Source organism: Euprymna scolopes, chromosome 30 (genome assembly GCF_053919585.1).
Source record: "Euprymna scolopes isolate OS-2025 chromosome 30, ASM5391958v1, whole genome shotgun sequence".
In the NCBI taxonomy this organism is placed as follows: domain Eukaryota; kingdom Metazoa; phylum Mollusca; class Cephalopoda; order Sepiida; family Sepiolidae; genus Euprymna; species Euprymna scolopes.
In genome coordinates this window covers 76,858,309-76,880,427 of record NC_136511.1, presented here as the reverse complement: position 1 = coordinate 76,880,427, position 22,119 = coordinate 76,858,309, and the positions used below count along the sequence as shown (strand labels likewise).

Genomic DNA, 22,119 nt, shown 5'->3' with positions numbered 1-22,119 from the left:
GTAAAAGTTATTGAGACTGTTCATTGTTTTGACAAGAAAAAAAAAAAAGCAGAGAGTGTCCTTTATTTTCTCGGCGAAAAAAAAAAACAGGTTTAATCTTTTTGTTTGCTAGGAGAAATAAAGAAGAAGGTAAATATCCTTGCGCGCGGCTGAATATCTGCATTATTTGCCGTGTGTGTGCCTGCGTGTGGATAAGCGCTTGTGTGTGTGTGTGTGTGTGTGTGTGTGTGTGTGTGTGTGTGTGTGTGTGTGTGTGCGTGCGTGTGTGTGCGTATGTGTGCGCGCGCGTGTGTGTGTGTGTGTGTGTGTGTGAATAATCGTGTTTTGTCATGCTGGCGGAAAAATACGTACCAACAGAGTCGCTGACGTGAACATAGGAGTGAGCAAAGAGCGGTGAGCAAAGAGTGAAGAATGCAGAGTGCGGAGCACCGAGTGAGTGAGTGAGTGAGTGAGTGAGTGAGTGAATTCGTTTAAGTATTTGTCGATCGGCTCCCAGGCAATGTGAGAAAAAAGGTTTTGAAAATTAAATCTTTCTCTGGGTATTAATTGGCTGAGAAGTGCACTCTTTTATCACGTGGTATGCTTTCAATTACGTCCGCTGAACAAAATGCATTTTAAGTTTTGTTCTCCGCAGAATTTGCGTGGGCGTATTTTTTTTTAATCTTTGCGCCTCTGAGATTTATATTTTTGTTTGTTTGTTTGTAATTGGGTTTTTATTTATTTATTTGTTATTTTTAGAGCAAGAAGTGAATACATTTTTAGGTGTGTTTAACAACACACACCAATACTCGTACCTGGCTCCTCGACGGATGCATAAGCTAATGTCATACACTCACTTCTTATCGAACTCCATGCGATATAAGCTTTCCCCATCGCATCTTATCTTCACTTTAAGATGATGTTTAAAGTAAACGACTAAAAGGCCAACCGTGAGTCACGCCACACATTCTGTAAATGAAGTTTATGTCAATACATTTCATACGCCATAATAGATTTTCAGGATGTTGAAAAATATATTTTAAAAAAGGAAAGAACGATGAAAGAAAGAAATAGGCAAGAATAAACGATATATATATATATATATATATATATATATATATATATATATATATATATATATATTAGTTGTACAGAAGTTCTGAAAAACATTGGTACCGTCGGGTTCAAGCCCAAACACAACGGGAAACCGTTAATGGTAACACGTAAATAATGTTCGGCTCTCGTCAGCCATCTTGTTTTCTGTCCCCCAGAAAACAAGATGGCTGACGAGAGCCGAACATTATTTACGTGTTACCATTAACGGTTTCCCGTTGTGTTTGGGCTTGAAACCGACGGTACCAATGTTTTTCTGAGCTTCTGCAAAACTAATAAATAAATATTTAGCTCTTATATCGAAAAAGTTTTTCTTTGTAATCGAGCACTTTGTCGGAACTCTTTCCCCAAAATACAGTAAGCAAATATATATATATATATATATATATATATATATATATATATATATATATATATATATATATATATATATATATATATATATATATATAATATGTTTATTTATTTATTTATTATTTTTAAAACAATAATCTACGGACATGCATGTTTCGAGGCCTTACCTCTCTTCAGCGTAGATGGCCTGTTTCTAGGACCTTATGTATAGCAATTCGGCGCATAATCCATTACGCCACGAAACCAGAAATAATTTTACTGTTCATTTTTATCATATATATATTTTGTAGACTTGTTGTTGTATATATATATATATATATATATATATATATATATATATATATATATATATATATATATATATATATATATATAATGAGAATAATGGAAATAGTGTTCCGAAAAAATAGAGAAATAAAAAGGAACAAACTGAATTATCTGTTCATCAACGTTTCGTCTTTATTTCATCCAGAGGAAGTCTTGAAATAAAGACGAAACATTGATGAACACATAACTCAGTTTGTTTCTTTTTATCTCTCTCTCTCTCTCTCTCTCTCTCTCTCTCTCTCTCATATATATATATATATATATATATATATATATATATATATATATATATATATATATATAAATTAGATTTTTTTACCCTTCACCGGACTATCCATTCATGTGAAATCTTTTTATCATTTTTCTTTTACCTCCTATCCCCCTTACCTCACCCTTTTTTTTTAACCAAGTAAGATCTGTGACTTACTTATAGTTTCATTAAATACTTTTATATGCAAAATCCGATCCTGCATTTTGCTAATTCCTGCCCTCTGATTAGAAGGAGAGTATTTCTTCGAAACTCCGCGGATTAAGGACTGTCCACTTATCCTTTTTTTTTTTTTTTTTAATTAAATATGTTTTTAACTCTTTTTCAAGATGTCTTTTAACATGTTTTATTAATCATTTAATCATTTGTTCACATATATATATATATATATATATATATATATATATATATATATATATATATATATATATATAGTTTTACTTATATACATAGAATTAGAACATCGTTTGTTTTTTTTATAGAGCCAGAGTGTGCCACTGCCACACAGTATAAAACAAAAAAGCAAAGCAAAGGAAAACACCTACATATAATAATACAACAATAACAAGACCTCATTCCCTTCTAGAAAAACAACCTTGGCTGTTCACTTGTTTATCAAGCGAACGCTGAACGAGTTTGAAGTCATTTCCTTCTGTAGATCGCGCTAAGTCAGCATTTTAAGATTTCTATCGGGGGAAGGGGAGAAGGAGTCTAATTTAATTACATTGTCAGCTACATAAAGCACAAGTCGTTCATTCAAGAACCAAGCAGAGTTGAGTGCTTCTTTACTTAAACATAAACCGACTAAAATCGACAAATCTGTAAATGAAATGCTGATTTTTATGCGGTTAATGTGGAAAAAGAAGTTATAGTTAAATTTAGAGCGAAAAAAACAACAAGAAAAAAAAACAAAACAAAAAAAAACAACAACACTTTTTAAAGATTATTTTTAAGCGGAGGCAGTCGGACACGGTCATCGTTGTTTAAAAGGCATCAACTCCAAGGAACGATAACTCGATTTGACTAAAACGGATTATTGTCTCTTTGTTTTTAAGAACCGTTCTTCTTACCATATGTCGTTCCCAATTATTTATATATATTTTTTAAATTTAAAATTTGAGCAACAATGTTTTTAAAGGACGGCAAACGGGATTATAATTCCATTGTCATACAAGACAAATTGTTTTAACTTTTTTTCCTTCTGTTTGCTTGTTTTTTTTGTTTGTTTTTTTTCAAAAAGACAAAAACAAACAAAAATATTTTATCTTAAAAAAAATAAAAATAAATAAAAAATAACCGCCAAAGAAGCCAAACATGAACGAAGATTCCTGGAGATTATCGTTTGAAAATTCCTCGCAGGTAAATACTTCCGAATTTTTAATTCTTTATTTCTTATAATTTTTATGTGCTTATATAGTATAGGGGTGCAACTGCAAGTCCAGAATTCAACCTAATGGTATATATTTTTTTAAACTTTCTTGCCACCTCAACACTTACCTTTAGAATGACTTTTGTAGGTTTTCGGGTATGCTGAAAACGAATATCACATTTAAATTTAGAGTATATGCGTAGTTTTCTGGATATTAAAACCTTTATTATTCAATGTAATCCACTATGTTTTTACTGGTGGCCAAGTTTTTCTTAACTGAAAAGTACTAATGCGCATGCTTGTTATAAAACACCCCCCTTACCTCATGTTAAGAATGGCGCCGGCTACTGAAAATCATTATTAGAAAAATGGCTTAATAGTCAGAAAAACTACTTGTCTGCTCTAAATTTGAATATCATATTTGTTTTCAGCAAACCCGAAAACTGAATAGTCGTCATTTTAAAGGTAAGTGTTAAGGTGAAAAAAAAGTAAAAATTTATCAACCTAATTAATAAAAAAAAAGTAAAAATTTATCAACCTAATTAATAAAAAAAAAGTAAAAATTTATCAACCTAATTAATAAAAAAAAGTAAAATTTTATCAACCTAATTAATAAAAAAAAGTAAAAATTTATCAACCTAATTAATAAAACAAAAATAAAGGAAACTGTTAAGTACGTACTACTCGTCACTGGGCGAAAATGTCATATGCCAAAAAAATCACGTAAATTTATAAAAATAGTTTTGATTTTCTTTTGATTTTGTTTTTTAAGTAAGAGAATCGAATTCTATGAGGAAGCAAAATCATTATGTCCTGATCCGCCATATTTAATAAATAGACAAAAATCAAGATCAAAATCAGCCATGTAATGGCTACGGTTTTCTATTAAAATCACTAAAAACCGTAAAAAAAAAAATGATTTTTTTATTTATATAAAAGAAATAGTTGATCAATTTACGTGATTTTTGTTCCATGACGGGCACTATTATAAATAGTTCTCTCTCCCTCTCTCTCTCTCTCTCTCTTATTTATTTCATTTATTTATTTATTTTTTTTGTAAATTTTTACTTACTTGATACCTTACCTTAACAATCACCCTTAAAATGACGACTTTAAGAAATTTCTGAGTATGCTAAAAACGAATATTGCAATTAAATTTGCCGCAAATAATTAGTTATCCAGATATTAAGCAATGTAATTTCTTATGTTATAAGTAGTGTCTATTTTATTGGCAGAAAGTAAGTAATAAATTATCTTTTTTTTTTTTTTTTTTTAGTTAGGTTGAACTCTGGACTTGCACCAGCATTATTCAGCAGTGAAAAGTGCATCACAAGTAAAAAAAAAAAAAAAAAAAAAAAACTTTTTGATATCTTGTACGTATCATGCAGGAATCAGTATTCTCACCAAAAAGAAAAAAAAATGACTGAGTAGAAGTTGAATTTACAAGTAAAAATCAAATTCAATTGTAAATTGCAGTTTTAGTGTATTACGTAACATTGAATATTAATCTAAAAGCAGGGGAGGCAATGAGCAATGCAATCTGCCATTGTTTACTCGATTATTTATTTCATATACATTTTATAATACATTTCTGTTACTTTGTTTCCTATGATTGTTCATTATTTATTTGTTTCGACGTTTAAAGAAATTTTTTTCCACTTTATTCCACTGACTTTCATTTTTAACTTGATTAAATGACAGACTGACTTATCTCCCCTGCTTTACTGGTACTCCCGGTACTTCCGTTTTTATCAATGGCGGATCGTCAAAATACGATAAGTGATTTTTATTCTTTATAAAAAGTTCTACTGAATTTTTTACTTGGTCAGTTTTTTATTTTTGGGGAGGATACTTATTTCTGCATGATACGTACGTATATCAAAGTGTTTTTATTTGGAATGTGATTTTCATTTGTGAGCAATACTATATAAGCACCCTATTTCATGCGCAAATCAGACTGATAGAATCTTGGTCAATCTGTTCTCTGTCGGTCTGAAATATACTCCTGTGCAGTTTTAGAATATCTACCTTCCCAGGCTTTACCATCTCCCCATTTGAGAAGCGGTGAGTGTATTGCTCAATGCCTAAAACTCCCTATCAGGGAATACTGACAGGCTATAACAGCAATTTTTGTTCGGCTCAGTTTCCAAGGACTTCGAGGTTGTGGAACTCTCTTCCTGCTCACTGTTTCCCTCCTACCTACAGCTTTTATCTTTTCAAGACTAAGGTCAATAGGCATCTCCTGTCTTTGCAATAATCAGCTTTTATTCTTGTTAGCTCTTTACATCAAGTGGCTTTATGCCTTGTCTCGAGCGATTTCCATAAGAAAAAGCCAGTCAAATGTTTGCATGCATGATGTAGGCATGACATAAGCAATTCCGACCACTTACAGAGAAAACCGAATAAAATACATGTGACAGATAGTTAACAAATCCTCGCCCATCCTCATGTTAAGACTGGCTTTTTAGCAAAGTCCTCTCGTCTTCATATTAAGAATGGTTGTCTGAATAATAACATTATTATTTTAACATAGTCCGCAAACTGAACAAGTTGGGAATCTTTTTATTGAACTCAGGAATCTTTCTATCAAACTCGGGAATCTTTTTGTTGAACTCGAGAATCTGCTCAAAATTTTTAACAGAACCCTTTATTTAATCCACAAGGGCAGCATGCCCTCGTTCCGTCAACCATGACTGGGTAGAAGTCCTATGTAATTCACAATCATATTTTAAGTGTTGCTGCACTGAGGATTAAACCTTTAATCTTCCAAAAATGTGTAATTTACAACTGAATTTTACCAAGTGCTTTATTCGCTACACCACGACTCCTATGCAATAGGAATAATCAATACTCATCTAAAATATTCAGAAACATAATTTCTTGTTAACTATTATGACAGCCAATTTCCTTGCTTGCATTAGTTTATTTTCTAGCATTTCCATGTCCCAGATGATTTTGGGATCTTTGATTTTTAGTATTGTCTTCGGTTTGTTTCTATACCATTTTTCTGTATATTCAAAATGCAGTCGTTTGCATAGTTCCCAGTGCACTGCCTTCCCCAAGCAGTCGCATCTGATTTTGTATTCTTGTTGGGTTAGTTTGCTGCATTCAATTATTATACGATTTACTGTTTCTTTTCTTTGTCCACACAATCTACATTTACTGTTTTCATGGGGTTTGTCTATTTTAGCTTTGATGTAGTTCTAATCGCATTGTTCTGTGCAGATATCAGTAGTGATTCAGTTTCTCCTTCTTCCAATGTCCTTTTCATAGCGATTTCCAGCGTGTTTTCATGAGTCTCTTTGTCATTATAAACTGTTTCTGTTCCTGTATTTCTTTTCTTTTTATATCTCATTTCACTGTTCCCTGTAATGTTCATTTTAATCATGTCTATTGCTGCAGCCTTTCTGTGTTCTGGGTTATGTATTTTTCTCATTTTTGTTGTTGTTTTTTTCGTGTGTGTGTGTGTGTGTGTGTGTTCTAAACTTAATAGTCTTCTTCCTCCTTTCTCCTCTACTCACGTAGTCCATCAGTATCATCCTTTGGGTGTAATGCATTACATGGTGATTAATTTCCTCATCTTCAGATCAAGATGGCTACTTCTTCTTTTGAATGAATGATCCAGAATATCTTATTAGATACTAGCCTGAATGCCCAACGTTGCCCAGGTGTTTGGAGGTGTGTGTTGAGCAAAAAAAAAAAAAAAGTAGTAACAGGCAAGCAGGTTCGAACTTGTACCACAAAGGAGGAAAAGAAGGTGAAAAAAAAATGTGACGCCTTTGCTGTTGCATCCATTGCCAAACTGAAAGTAGCAAAGGTTTGAATTAAGGCGAATCAATCAAAAAAATAAAAAACTCGGCAAAAAAAGCAACCTCCTCCTTGTAGGTAAATGTCCAGTTGAGGGTGAAGAAATGTTTTCAGCCAGTTTTTCGATATTTGTTGTCTGAAGGGTTGAGCTTCAAAACGATACCAATCTCGTGAAAATCCATTGCCTCTGTCGTAAGTTTTAGGCAGACATACATCCATACATGCATACATACATACATCCATACATACATCCATACATACATCCATACGTACATACATATATACATACATACATACATACATATATACATACATCCATATATACATACATGCATCCATCCATACATACATCCATCCATACATACATACATTTAAACAGACAGGTAAGATTTATAATATAAATACTCTCACCCATTCCTTCCTTACATCAACCAAATCAGTAGAACCCCGGGATACGGTGACCCAGGATACGATTTTTTAAGGTTATGATGTGGAATACCATATTTTTCAGGCCTCTGGTTACGGTATTTGCCTCACCTTTTGCTGTGGCCAAAAAATAATTTTTCTTTTTACAGTTGTATAATGTTACTGTATCATAATGTTTTTCATAGGTATATTTTTCCTTTATATATTTTTTTATTTACAGGCACTGTACAGTACTAACAACTGTAAGGTCATTACTGTATTGTACCCCGTATATATTTTCTACTTACGATGTTATTTGATTATATACATATCTGTTATATACTGTATTGTATTTTGTTACTAATTTTTAATATATACAGTACTATATAAAATTTTGCTTAAGCCCCGTCATACGGTGATTTCACGTTATGATCCCAACCCTGGAATGGATTAATGCTGTATCCCAGGGTTCTACTATACTGTTGCCGTCACATTTGTACGCTTTCTTTCATATCCCAAGCTAATACCTCTAGGATTAGTTGATGTGGTGTTGCTGACTTTTGCCTGTCTCCATAGGATGCCAGCTAATGAAGTTTCACTCCCTTGAAGAAGACTGGTGTGGTCAAGCTTTTTCATCAACGGGACAGTACCTCCCCTATGTTGGTATTAATCATCAAGCGATACAGTTCTGAGGTGGTTCATAAAAAATAATTTAAACTCTTCAACCTAGCATTTACAGATAGCATGAATTAGAATAAATACATAGACGATGGTACCAAATCTGCTGCAAAGAAGGTGGGCTCCCTCTAATGTGCTAGAAAACTTCTTACGCTTGCCGGAGTCCCATATATATATACAAAGCAATCATTAACCTATGCATGGAGTATTGTTGGCACATCTGAGTTGGTGCACCAAACACTAGTCTCAGCATGCAAAAAGAGTCTTCACCCTAATGGCTCTTGTACTGTTTACCAAGTTACATCGCCTGTCCCGTCATCACAATGTTGTCTCCCTGTACTTGTTTTACAAGTACTTCAATGGAATGTGCTCTGGCCAGCTTCCTGCACTTTTGCTCCTTTCCTTCAACATAAATACACCTGACAAACCTGACACGCAGCAAAATCACACCACTTCATTGTAGAATTCCTCAGATATTAGAAGGCTTTCTTCTGTTGACTTCTCTGTCAAAGTTGTGTGTCGGAATTTTTGAGATAAGGATTGATAATTTGGATTATTTGGATTACTGTTCCCATTTTGAATATTATCCTCATAATGTATTGGCCAATGTAACTTCTGACTTTCTTCAGATGTAAACTCAGGAATCTTTATATCAAAATTAGAAATCTATATGGAAGTTCGAACGGAACACTTTATTTAATCCACAGAGGAATATATATATATATACATATATATATATATATATATATATATATATATATATTAGTGATAGGATGATTCCAATACAATTACTGATTCCGATTCTTTATAAATCTCTAACTATCTTAAAAGGTTATTTTGTCCCGATTACTGTAAAACCACATTGTAAATGTGCATATATTTTCTCAGACGTAAAAACACATTTGTGAGGGGGTGATCTAGAGATTTGAGTTTTACTGGAAATTTAAATCAATAAATATTTATTATTTTATTATTACTACAATCAATGGAAGATGTTTCTGAAACTAAAATGAAATAAAAAAGATAATTAAAGGAATCGGTTTTGGCATCGGAAAATAGGTGCAAATTTTTCCGATACCCCAAAAAGCTCCGATTTTTCCGATTCCCGATTCCGATTAATCGTCCCAACACTAATATATATATATATCTAATATTTTCACAAAAATCCTGACAACAAAATATAAAATGAGAACATCATATCGTGTGTTTTCATAAACATTGTTTCATAACCATTTGGACAATTTTAAATATTATATCATTTAAAAATATTCCAAAATAGCTACTCTTCAGATGGCAAAATACACTAGTTATACATATATGAATACATTCATAATCTCTATTTTAAGAGATCAAGCAGTTGGACCTATCTCTATACCACTCTTATATTTTCTTATATATTCTTTATATATATTTTTTTGCTTTTTTATTTTTTCAATAGCTTTTGGTTAAAAAATATTCATAAGGTATATATTAGTGGCCTGGCAAGGCCACAGGGGAGACAACCAAGCAAATAAAAAAAAAACTAAGCAAAATTCATCCCAAAGCAACAAAACTGAAACTAGCCTGCCAGGAGACTGTATATACAAATGTAGGCAAATTTGGGCATATTTTATTGGTTTGAAAATAGTTTTTTTTCCCCCATTGTCATAAAATTTTAATCATAGAATAGTATAGTAATCTTCAAAACACCTGCAAATTTTCATGTAGTTTCGTCTCAGAGAACCAAAGATATGAGCATTTAAATTTTTAATTTGGCTACAAGTATAGATATATCCATATATATATATTTCCCCAAAACCTCTGGCCTAGATGGAGGAGAGACTAAAACTTGCTGCTATTGTTTCAAATGATCTGAAATAACAGCAAGGAGAGACGGGGGTTCCAAATATTTCTCATATGTTATATCTCCCCTCTTTTGAAAATCGGGTACGATTATAAATATCTATAGTATCAAATTATCCTTATACATGGTGAAATTTATTTTATGTATGAAAACGAAAGAGGAGAGATATAACATATGAGAAATGTATGGAATCAAGTCTCCTCTTGCTGCTATTTCAGATCATTTGAAATCATAGCAGCAAGTTTTAGTCTCCCCTCTATCAAAGCCAGAGGTTTAGCATTTTTTTACAACCATAAAATATTTCAATCCTAGTCATTTGTTTTGTTAGTTTTGCATATGAATTACAAAATATCTGATATTTGCCCCCAAATTAGTAACAAAATACAGTACTGTATATAATGCACATTTATATAATCAAATAAGATTATAGATAACGCCGTAAGGCAAGGCAAAAAATACCGTAACCAGGGGCCAGAAAAACATTGTATTCCACATCGTAACCTGAGAAAACGTATCCTAGGACTACCGTATACAGGGGTTCTACTGTATACCTGTGTGTGTGTGTGTGTGTGATGTATATATGCACATATATATATATATATATATATGTATGCGTACGTGTATCTATATACATGCATATGTGTGTGTATATATATATATATATATATATATATATATATAGATATATAAAATGAAGCCAACAAAGCAAAACTTATCTAGATAGATAAAGCTCAACATTGTTAAGAGGATCAAAAGTTACATATAACTTTATTATATCATCAGATCAGTAAAGAAAAATAAGAGAGAAAAACCTCTTTATACCATGGCATTTCGAAGCTAAATTCTTCTCATTGAGAAGAGGTGACGAGCCATATTATACAAAATCTATAAAAGCTGGCTTAAGAACATTGAAATTTGCAATGAATTGTGCATTAAGATATGTTAAATACAAGAATTACAAACATTAAAATATAACTAGAAAGAAGAAATTAAGCATACATAAATGGGAAATAGAAAATTTTAACTTATATACAGATACATATATATATATATATATATATATATATATATATATATATATATATATATAAGTTGCATATGTGTGTACATTTCGCTACCAAACTACTCTGTCAAATTTTTAGTCTACAGACTCGAGATTTTACATTGGGGGGTATTGAGATTTAGGAAAATCTTTTTAATCGGTTTTCAGACTGAAATTTGGCTGTCAAGGAGTCAAAGTTCAACGATTTGACCTATGACAACTCTACCAAACTCCTCCACCAATTTTGGGTGTAAATACTTAAAATTTTAGATGTAGGTTACTTGGATATGGATCAAACTTTTTAATTGATTTGAGCCCAAAACAATGTTAAGGGGTCAAAATTGGGGTCAAAGTTTAAAAAAAACGTTAACTCTGCAGTCTCTACTAAATTACTCAGCCAATTTTTTTATCTAAACATTTGAAATTTTACATAAAATGTATTCAGACATAGGGCAAGCTTTTTAATCGGTTTTTGGCCTAAATTTTGTCTGCCATGGTGTCAAAGTTCAAAAGATTTAACCCTTGCGGTCACTAGCAAACTATTCAGTAAATCTTTGGTCTAAGCATTTGAAATTTTATATAAAGGGTATTCAGACATACAGCAAGCTTTTTAATCAGTTTTAGCAAAAATCTGGCTGTCAAAGTTGAAAGACTTGACCTTTGTAGACTCTACCAAATTTCTCCGCCAATTTTGGTTCTAAACACTTGAAATTTTAGATGTAGGTTACCTGGACATGAGTCAATCTTTTTAATACATACGCACATAAAGTTATGAACAGTACATAGCGCCCGAGCAAAGCCAGTCTGAACTGCTAGTATATATATATATATATATATATATATATATATACACTGGCATGGGTACCTGGCGTTGGCCGGGTGTTTGGAGGTGTGTGTTGAGCAAAATAAACAAAAAAGGGGGTAGTAAGAAGGCAAGTTCAAACCTGTACCGCAAAGGAGGAAAAGAATGGGGGAAAAACATGAGGTCTTTACTGTTACGATCACCACCAAACCGGAAGTGGTGTAGGTTTAAATTAAGGTTAGAAAATTGAAAAGAGGGGATGACTTTCGAAAATATTGGCGAAAAAAACGCCCCCTCCCTGTAGAAAAGTGCCTAGTTGAGGGTGAAGAAATTAATGTTTTTAGCCAATTTTTCGATATTTGTCGTTTGAAGGATCGAGTTTCAAAACGATATTGATCATATGAAAATCCATCGCCTCTGTCGAAAGTTTAAGGCAGACATGCAAAAATACATTTATAAATTGGTAGCTCAAATTTTCGACCCAAACCAATTAAAAAGCTTGCCCTATCTCTGAAACTCTTTATGTAAAATTTCAAATGTTTAGACAAGAAATTGTCTGAATAATTTGGTAGAGACCGCAGAGGTCAAATTTTTTTAAAACTTTAACCGCTATTATGACCCCTTAACATTTATTGTTTTGGGCTCAAATCAAGTTATTAAGTTAGATCCATGTTCAAGGAACCTATATCTAAAATTTCAAGTGTTTAGACTGAAAATTGGCGGAGGAGTTTGGTAGAGTTCTCAAAGGTCAAAACTTTTGACCCCTTAACAGCCAAATTTCTGGCCGAAAACGGATTAAAAAGATTTTCCCAAATTTCCATATCCTGTATATCAAATTTCGAGTCTGTAGACTGAAAATTTACAGAGTTATTGTGTAAGGAAATGTACACAGACAGATAGACAGACACACACACACACACACACACACACACACACACACACACAGACACTTTCACTTTTGTAGATATATATATATATATATATATTATATATATATATATATATATTATATATATATATATATATATATATATATATAAAGAGAGAGAGGGAGAGAGAGAGCGAGTGAAAGGAAGCAAATTTATTATTTTTTTTATTTTCTAGAATACTAGCATTTCAGCCTGGGTTGCCTGGGTGTTTGTTACTTAGTGAATCGCACCTATAATGAAACACTGTTTTTGTTTGTTTGTTTTTGTATTATTGTTATTATTATCATCATCATTATTATCATCATCATCCATGTCGACATGGCTTGCTGCACACTACACAGCAACATGTGACCGTCAACATAATATATAGTATCTACTAGAATATTCGATCCGTCAAGTGCAGCAATGGAGGAATAACTTACATATTTTGAACAAATCAATTTGGGCATAAAATGATTGGTAACATTTGTATGTCGCAATGACATTGATCTACATCCCAACAGTGAAACATTATTAGCCTATCACACTCATTGTTTAACTCGACATGATATAGAGCGACCAAAAGGAAAAATATCACATCACACACACACACACACACACACACACACATACATATGTATATATAGTGTATATATATAAATTCAATGATTAAAGATTTTTAAGGGGTGCTCAGTTTCTAATACAAAATCCTAGTAAATCGATCCCCCTTATTGGAAACACTCAGAGGAAACACAAAACTAAATTATTGCCAGTATGTTTGGGATAGGTTCTTTTCGTTTTTTTTGTTTTTGTTTTTTTTCAGTATTTTCAGCAAATTATTATTTATTTGACACTCAGCTACCAGATTCTGCAATTTTTTTTTTTTTTTTCAAGTGCCAAAAATTCAATATTTAAAGACTTTTAGGGGTCGCTCAGTTTCTAATATAATGAAAGTAGATATAGATGTTTCTGATTCTTTCATGATGAAACTTGTTATAACGTAGTGTATTAATGTTATTTTTTAAGTAAAAATAAGATTTAAGTTTGGATATAAATTCCTAAACTCATTTCACTCTAAATAATTTAGGTAACTGAAGTAGGAATCTCATTAGTCACTGAACAAATATACGTCAAATTCCATGTGAATCTTTAATTTTCTGAAATAGTAAAAATGATCCACAATGGTCGCTTTGCTGCTAATATCCATTTTCGATGAATATTTGACAGGAAAGCGACCACATGTGGTTAATTTAAATTAAATTTTAATCACATGATTACATTTTCAATAATCACGTGATTAAATTTTACCCATTTAAAATATATGAGACATTTCTAATATACCCATATTGTAAACGCATTCTTTTTACTTAAGTGAGACCGAAAATTCCTTTTAGTAATGTCACATGACTGGTGAATCATCGGCAGGCGGTGATATTTCCCAAATAAAGAAATGGTCACATCGTTACAAAGAAAACCACCTAATTTATTAAATAAAAATTAAGTATAATGTTATAATTAAAAAGAGATATATAAAAACATGCATGGGTATGATAAAAATACTATACCTAAATGTGAAAGCAATTGGCCCAGTAGTTATTTAGATTATTGATTACGAACAAACATACATTTTACATTTTTATTTATACAGATTATATTAAATCCAGTATATAGTAATGATTTAAAAAGTTTTAAAAAAAAATGACTCGTACATCACCATCGAGAATCCAAACCAAAACGTTTAGCTTATGATTTACTTTTTCCTTTGACATTAATGCTTGAGCTATGAAGACATGTTCGCTGCAAGGGTAAAAATTAAAACCTGAACCAATAGCTATTACATTATGCATGTATATTTGTAATGCCGTCGATCGACATTCACTCGCCAAATTCCATTTTTTCAATTTTCACATTTTTGCACCGATTTTCCCCATTTTGTTTGGGTTCGAATACCCTATATTAAGTTTCATATCTGTAGACCAAACACTGACAGAGAAATTTGGTGGGCAAAACTTTTTAAATAAATATATATACGCATACATAAGTTTATATATATATATATATATATATATATATATATATATATATATATATATATATATATGAACAAATGATTAATAAAACATGTTAAAAGACATCTTGAAAAAGAGTTAAAAACATATTTAATTTTAAAAAAAGGAAGCACAAGATAAGTGGATAGTCCTTAATCCGCAGAGTTTCGAAGAAATACTCTCCTTCTCATCAGAGGGCAGGAATTAGCAAAATACAGGATCGGATTTTGCATATAAAAGTATTTAATGAAACTACAAGTAAGTCACAGATCTTACTTGGTTAAAAAAAGGGTGAGGTAAGGGGAACAGGAGGCAAAAGAAAAATGATAAAAAGATTTCGCATGAATGGATAGTCCGGTGAAGGGTAAAAATCCAAAAATGGTAAAATCCAAAACGGTCGAATTTAAAATTTCAATCCAATGGGTAAATTCCAAATGGTCCAAAATAATCCAAAAGGCAGAGTTCCTTGGAAAAAAGCGCAAATTGAATGAATTCCAAATCATTAAAAGAAAAGCACTGGAGATAATATTTAAAACACGTCTGTCAAGGCTGGATGAATAAAATATATATATATATATATATATATATATATATATATATATATATATATATATATATATATAGAAAGAGGTTTGTGTTTACGTAAATATTACTCAAATGTAAATCATGTAGAATACCTGCATGAATATAATTTCACGTAATAGTTAACTAAAGATGATCATGCTATAAGAAAACCGAAAAAACTAATAGAGAATTAATTAAAATGAATGTTTAAAAGAATATACAAATTAGCTAGATATTTTTCACGTAAATGCAATTGCATGACCCATATATAACAAAGTTGTATTTTCTTTTTAAATAAATAGAAAAAAGGGGTTTTTAATATGAATATCAATACACACACACACACACACACACACACACACACACACACACACACACACACACAAAAGCTTTTGTGAACAAAAAGAAAATATAAATATTAATAAAAAGCTCAATATAACCAAAAATAGGAAATAGAGCTTGTCATAAAAGACCAAAATTTAAGACTGTAAATTATAATTTGCAAGAATTTTTTGTTCGACAGGATACTCAAAAAGAAATATTAAGATTTCTTTAATCCACGGAGTTTCAAAGGATGCATTCTTTTCATCAAAGGAAAAATATTAGCAAAAAAATATAACAGTGAAGCTATGAATTTGCTGGAACTGGCATAAATTGAAACTGCATAATATAAAAACTAGACGGTTTACTGATATTTCATCAACTGGTATTTAATCATTCGAAATTAATCAGAGAGATATAATCACTAAACATTTAATCACGTGTTTTTCATCACATGGGCACTTAATCACTCCACACTGAGACAATTAATCCCTCTTAGGAAAAAAAAATTATTTATGTAATAATGTTGTTTATGTGATTATGTTTTTATTACATGAAATTTTTAGCCCCTTTGACAATTTGGGGGTTATTTTTACGAGAGATTAAAATCTATAGGGTAACACCCACCCACCCTCGCCAATCAGGTATGGGTTAGAGGAGAGGCTATCTGTTCACTTAAAGTAAATATCAGCGACTTTTTAAAATCTTTTAACAAATAAACAATAAACATAACATTTATTTTAATTAATTTATTTTTCATTTAAAAGTGTAAACAAACTTCTGCAAATAATTTGTTGTATGAGCAACAAACTATGAAGATGAGGACAATAGTTCACAAAGATGGATATACAGATAATGAAGAGTCATCTTAAAGGATTCCAAAAAATAGACAAATATAATGTGGTGGAAAAATAATACCCTTCAAGCGCTTTCGGAAATCCCCAAATGATTAAATATCTTAATGTGATTAAATGTCTACTTGATGAAAAATGTGATTAAATGTCTAGTGATCAATAATCCGTAAATTAAAATTCAAAATGTGTAATCCAAATCGGTGGAAAGATCCCGTTTGCAAGCGGTCAAGGAAAAAAGATTATTTCAAAAGATTATAGCACGGCTTTATATGTATATATGTATATATTAGTGATAGGACGATTCCAATATTTTTCCCTGATTCTGATACAATTACCCATTCTGATACAATTACCGATTCCGATTCCAATTCTTTATAAATCTTTAAATATTTAACTATAAAATGGTTACTTTGTACTGATTACCGTAAAGCACATCTTAAATGTGTATCTATTTTATCAAACGTAAAAACACGGGTGGTAGAGTGATCTATAGATTTTAGTCTTATTGGAAGTTTAAAATCAATAAATATTGATATTTCCTCATACATCGCGATTTTTTTTATAAATCTCTAAATATTTAACTATAAACTAGTTATTTTATTCAAATTACCGTAAAAACACACCTTTGGTGTGCATATATTTTCTCAAACGTAAAATATACACTTGAGAGCGAGTGATCTATAGATTTTAATTTTACTGAAAGTTTAAAATCAATAAATATTTTTTATTTTTACTACCAGCAGTGGAAGATTTTTTTCTTTAACCAATATCACATAAAAAAAAGATAATTAAAGGAATCGTTTTTGGCATCGGAAAATAGACCCCATTTTTTCCAATACTGATTCCGATACCACAGAAAATTCTGATTTTTTCAATTCTTGATTCTGATTAATGGTCCCAACACTGATATATAGTAACATGCTACTTAGCATTACTCATTGTTGATGTAAATATTGAAAGTAGGTACAAAAATTGTTATATCTCCTAATAACTATTACGTGGATACATGAGATTATCCCCAGAAAGACGAACCTTAAAGCCATTTCAATCTAGAATAAGTTCTACTTTATTGGCAAAGGATAAAAAAGATAAAGTGTAGTATCAGAACAGATACTACATATTACTCCTCACTAGAAAGCTAACGAACATTTATGCCCTTTCTTTGTAGAAAAACAAATAGCATAACATCTTTATTCATTTCTGGGCAAGTTTTTTTTTTTTTTTTTAAATCTCACAATATTAGCTAATTGCTTTGATCTATCTGCTTTTTATGGGAGGGGTGCTTATTCAGATTGGCACTCATAACGATAAATAAAAATGAAGAAAACTTTTATTGTGCCTACTGCTCTTGGAATGAAGATTTTATATTCCAAAAATCACAATAATAATATGTTTATGCACTGTTTTTTTTTTCCAATAATGTTTATAAACTTGTTTGTTTTTTTAATCAAACAAAAAAACAGTCCATAAATATATTAAAAAAAAAAAAAACAGTTCATAAATATATTTAAAAAACGGTATATATATATATATATATATATATATATATATATATATATATATATTAAAAAAACAGTTCATAAATATATTAAAAAAACAGTTCATAAATATATTAAAAAAACAGTTCATAAATATATTAAAAAAACAGTTCATAAATATATTAAAAAAACAGCTCATAAATATATAAAAAAACAGCTCATAAATATATAAAAAAAACAGCTCATAAATATATTAAAAAACAGTTCATAAATATATTAAAAAACGGTTCATAAATATATTTAAAAAACAGTTCATAATATATTTAAAAACAGTTCATAACATATTTTAAAAAATAAATATATTAAAAAACAGTTCATAAATATATTAAAAAAACAGTTCATAAATATATTTTAAAACATTTCATACATATATTTAAAAAAAACCGTTCACAAACATATTTTAAAAAACAGTCAGAAATATATTAAAAAACAGTTCATAAACATATTTTTAAAAAGTTCATAAATATATTAAAAAACCCAGTTCATAAATATATTAAAAAACCCAGTTCATAAATAAATTTAAAAAAACAGTTAATAAATATATTTAAAAAAACAGTTAATAAATATATTAAAATCAGTTCATAAATATATTTAAAAAAAACAGTTCATAAATATATTAAAAAACAGTGTATAAATATATTTAAAAAAACAGTTCATAAATATATTTTAAAAAACAGTTCATGAATATATTAATAAATAGTTCATAAATATTAAAAAAAAACAGTTAATAAATATATTAAAAAAACAGTTAACGAATATATTAAAAAACAGTTCATAAATATATTTAAAAAAACAGTTCATAAATATATTAAAAAAAAAAACAGTTCATAAATATATTTAAAAAAAAAACAATTCATAAATATATTAAAAAAACAATTCATAAATATATTAAAAAAAACAGTTCATAAATATTTTTAAACAAAATCTCTTTAGAAAAAAAGTAAATAATTACTTTTCATAACAGTTAGATTTTTATGTTTGTTAAAAAAAAAATTACCAACACCTCTGATGTTTAATTAAAAAAAATATATTCATAAACATATGTTTATTATTTGTTATAAAAGTTCAAATAAAGACTGTTTGAATAAAATTTCTATTTTTATATTTGCTTAAAAAAAAGCTACATTATATACGGTGTTGGTCATCCAGACCTTAAACTTTGTCTGACATCACTTCCGCCAAATTACTTTGTAAAGTTCATCATTCAAACTCCTCGGCTTAACATTCACAGATAACATGAATTCGAACAAACACATTGAAGACATTGCCAAGGCAGCTGCAAAGGAGGTGGGCTCCCTCTACCATGCTAGAAATGTATCCTATATCTCTACAAAGCCACTATTCGCCTATACATGAAATATTGTTGCCATATATGGGCCAACGCATCAATCACTAGTCGCTCTCTATTGAACAGGTTTTATAAAAGAGTCTCCAATCTAATAGGTCCTGCACTGTCAACCAAGCTCCAGCCTCTGTCCCATCATCACAGTGTTGCATCCCTGTAGTTGTTTTACAAATACTTTAATGGGATGTGCTTTGATGACCTTAGTAAATACCACTGATTAACCCAGCAAGCAGCAAAATCTCATACCTTTACTGTAGAGGTCCTCTGGTGCTGAGGAAGCGTTCTACTCTGAAAGTTTTTTCCTTCGGGCTGCTAGACTTTGGAATCCCTTCCCTGTATCCTGCTTCCTTGACTGCACTAACATGAAGAAAGTTTAAATGTAATGTGAACAGACATCTCGCTGCTCAACTACCTACTTAGAATGTCTCTGTAAACATAATCTCTAATTCACAGTAACCCTTTACACTTCAATGACAATGTTGCTTTGTTTAGAGTGAACTTGAGTAAAAAAAAAAAAAAAATTTAATTAAAAGTCGTATTAAACTTCTGCAAAGTTGTGCAAAGTTTTTGCTTGAAGAAAACTTTTTGACACACATTAGCATTTTCATTTTTCTACATTTTGCATCTGGCTTTGATTCCTTTGTCTTTCTTTGCTGACATGAAAAAATTGTTACGCATTTTGAAACAATTTCAGGTCAAGGCAACATCTTGAATATCAGTCGAATAGCATTGATGAATTAATATGTTCACATCTTAAGTTATTATTTCATATGCATCAATTACTCATGTGTATGTAAAGTCATATATATATATATATATATATATATATATATATATATATATATATATATATAGTTAGTTATATATAGTTATATCTATCTATCTATATATATAAAAATGTAATTCTTGGTTTGTTCAAAGTCGATAAAACCATATTTCTACATTTCCAATTTATTTGAAATTTTCAGACAATCCATCTTTAGAGTCGAGGGATGTATCCATGTTATTAAAATAAATTAACATCGCCAATTAAAAAATATCAAATAAAATAAAAAATATTTTTCGTAAGCCGATTGTGCGGACTTGCCTTGTTAGTAAAACTGAACTTCCGTTTCAATTCATTTCATACACCACGATTTGACGAAACGAATTAGGGGATTTCATTTTCTGTTTACTCGATAAGTAAAAAAACAAAAACATAATTCATTTGTTTATCTTCCAAATTTTTTAATTAAAAATTTTTTTCTTTATTATATCAGGCAAAAAAAAGTTGAGTTGAAGCATAAAAGACGAAGTGGTTTTTTGTTTTTGTTTTTTTTGGGGGGGGGGGGTGAACAGTGGTTTCGATATAAGAAAATATGAACTTTTTTATTATTAAAACTATAGATTCTTAGATGAAGGTACAGGTTTTTTTCGAAGAAAATTTACGGATTGGTAACGTGCTTAAATAATATTTGGTGATAATACAGAGAGTGATATCCGTGCTATTTTTTAAATCGTATTCCCACGGTTAATTAAAGTTTTATTATGTTTTTTATTCAATTGTAAGGTTAAAGTACAGATTAGGTACAAAACACCCTCCCCTCCCCATGTTAAGAATGGCTTTTAAAATAATAACATTATTTCAGCACGGATCATTCTCTGCGTGAGTACCGATTAATGTTTAGTTTGTAGCTTTTTTTTTTACCAGTTTTTTTTTTTTTTTTACGAAAACCTTTTTTAACAAAAAAATGAAAGTACACTTATCTTTTTTGTTTTTTTTACAGAAGTTGTTTTTATATAAGAAAATATGAATGCTTTTTCTTTATTAAAGAAATTGGGTACTCATGCACTTATTGATCCGTGCTAAAATAATAACAAATTACCTTGGATTTATTTTATGTAATGTACATTCTGTTGCACTTTAAAAAAAAAAACCATTGAAAATTTTATATCTATATCATTAATTACTAGATGAAAGATGATGTTTTTTAAAGTACACCAAAGTGTACATTACATAAAATAAATCCAAGGTAATTTTTTGATTCAATTTAAATTAAATTTTTATACTTTACTTTGTAAAATTTATAAAAGTGCACTTTGAAGATAAATAAATTTCAAATTGAATTTTGTACTTTTATTTTTAAAACATTTCGTTTAACAATTTTCATGCCTTGGATGAAATGCTTTTCTAACTTGTATCTTATCTTTTTAAGATTATATTTTAAACTCTCCTTCTCTCTATTTCAGTTTGTATTTCTCCTCACACCATAACTAATTTTTGCAACCCCTTCTTTGTAATACAGGTCTTAATAATGAGAAAACTTTAAAATAACTTTTTTTGATTACATTTTTTTAAAATTCTTTCAGAATAGAAAATCTTTAAAATTTAATCAGGAATGGTCAATAGTAGTCCTCGCCAGCGAAAGTCTCTGTTATTGTTATTCTATTATTATTTAAAACATTTTGTGTCCTGCACTTTCGCACGAGGACTAATATAGTTATATATATATACATATATATAGAGTTATATATATATATATATATATATAGAGTTATATATATATATATAGAG

At 30.0% G+C, this 22,119-nt stretch overlaps 1 protein-coding gene across 4 annotated transcripts in view; it reads left to right on the top strand.

Moving 5' to 3' along the window:
* LOC145254847 (uncharacterized) overlaps positions 1–22,119 on the top strand; it is a 119,959-nt gene that overhangs the window by 83,560 nt on the left and 14,280 nt on the right. The window contains exon 1 of one of the 4 annotated variants that reach the window (XM_080113687.1): positions 3,235–3,400. The exons of the other annotated variants lie outside the window; for them this stretch is intronic. Coding sequence (XP_079969813.1) covers positions 3,356–3,400 — 45 coding nt within the window. The 5' untranslated portion in view covers positions 3,235–3,355. Of the gene's footprint in view, positions 1–3,234; positions 3,401–22,119 lie in introns of those variants that run through there. 4 annotated transcript variants of the gene reach the window in all.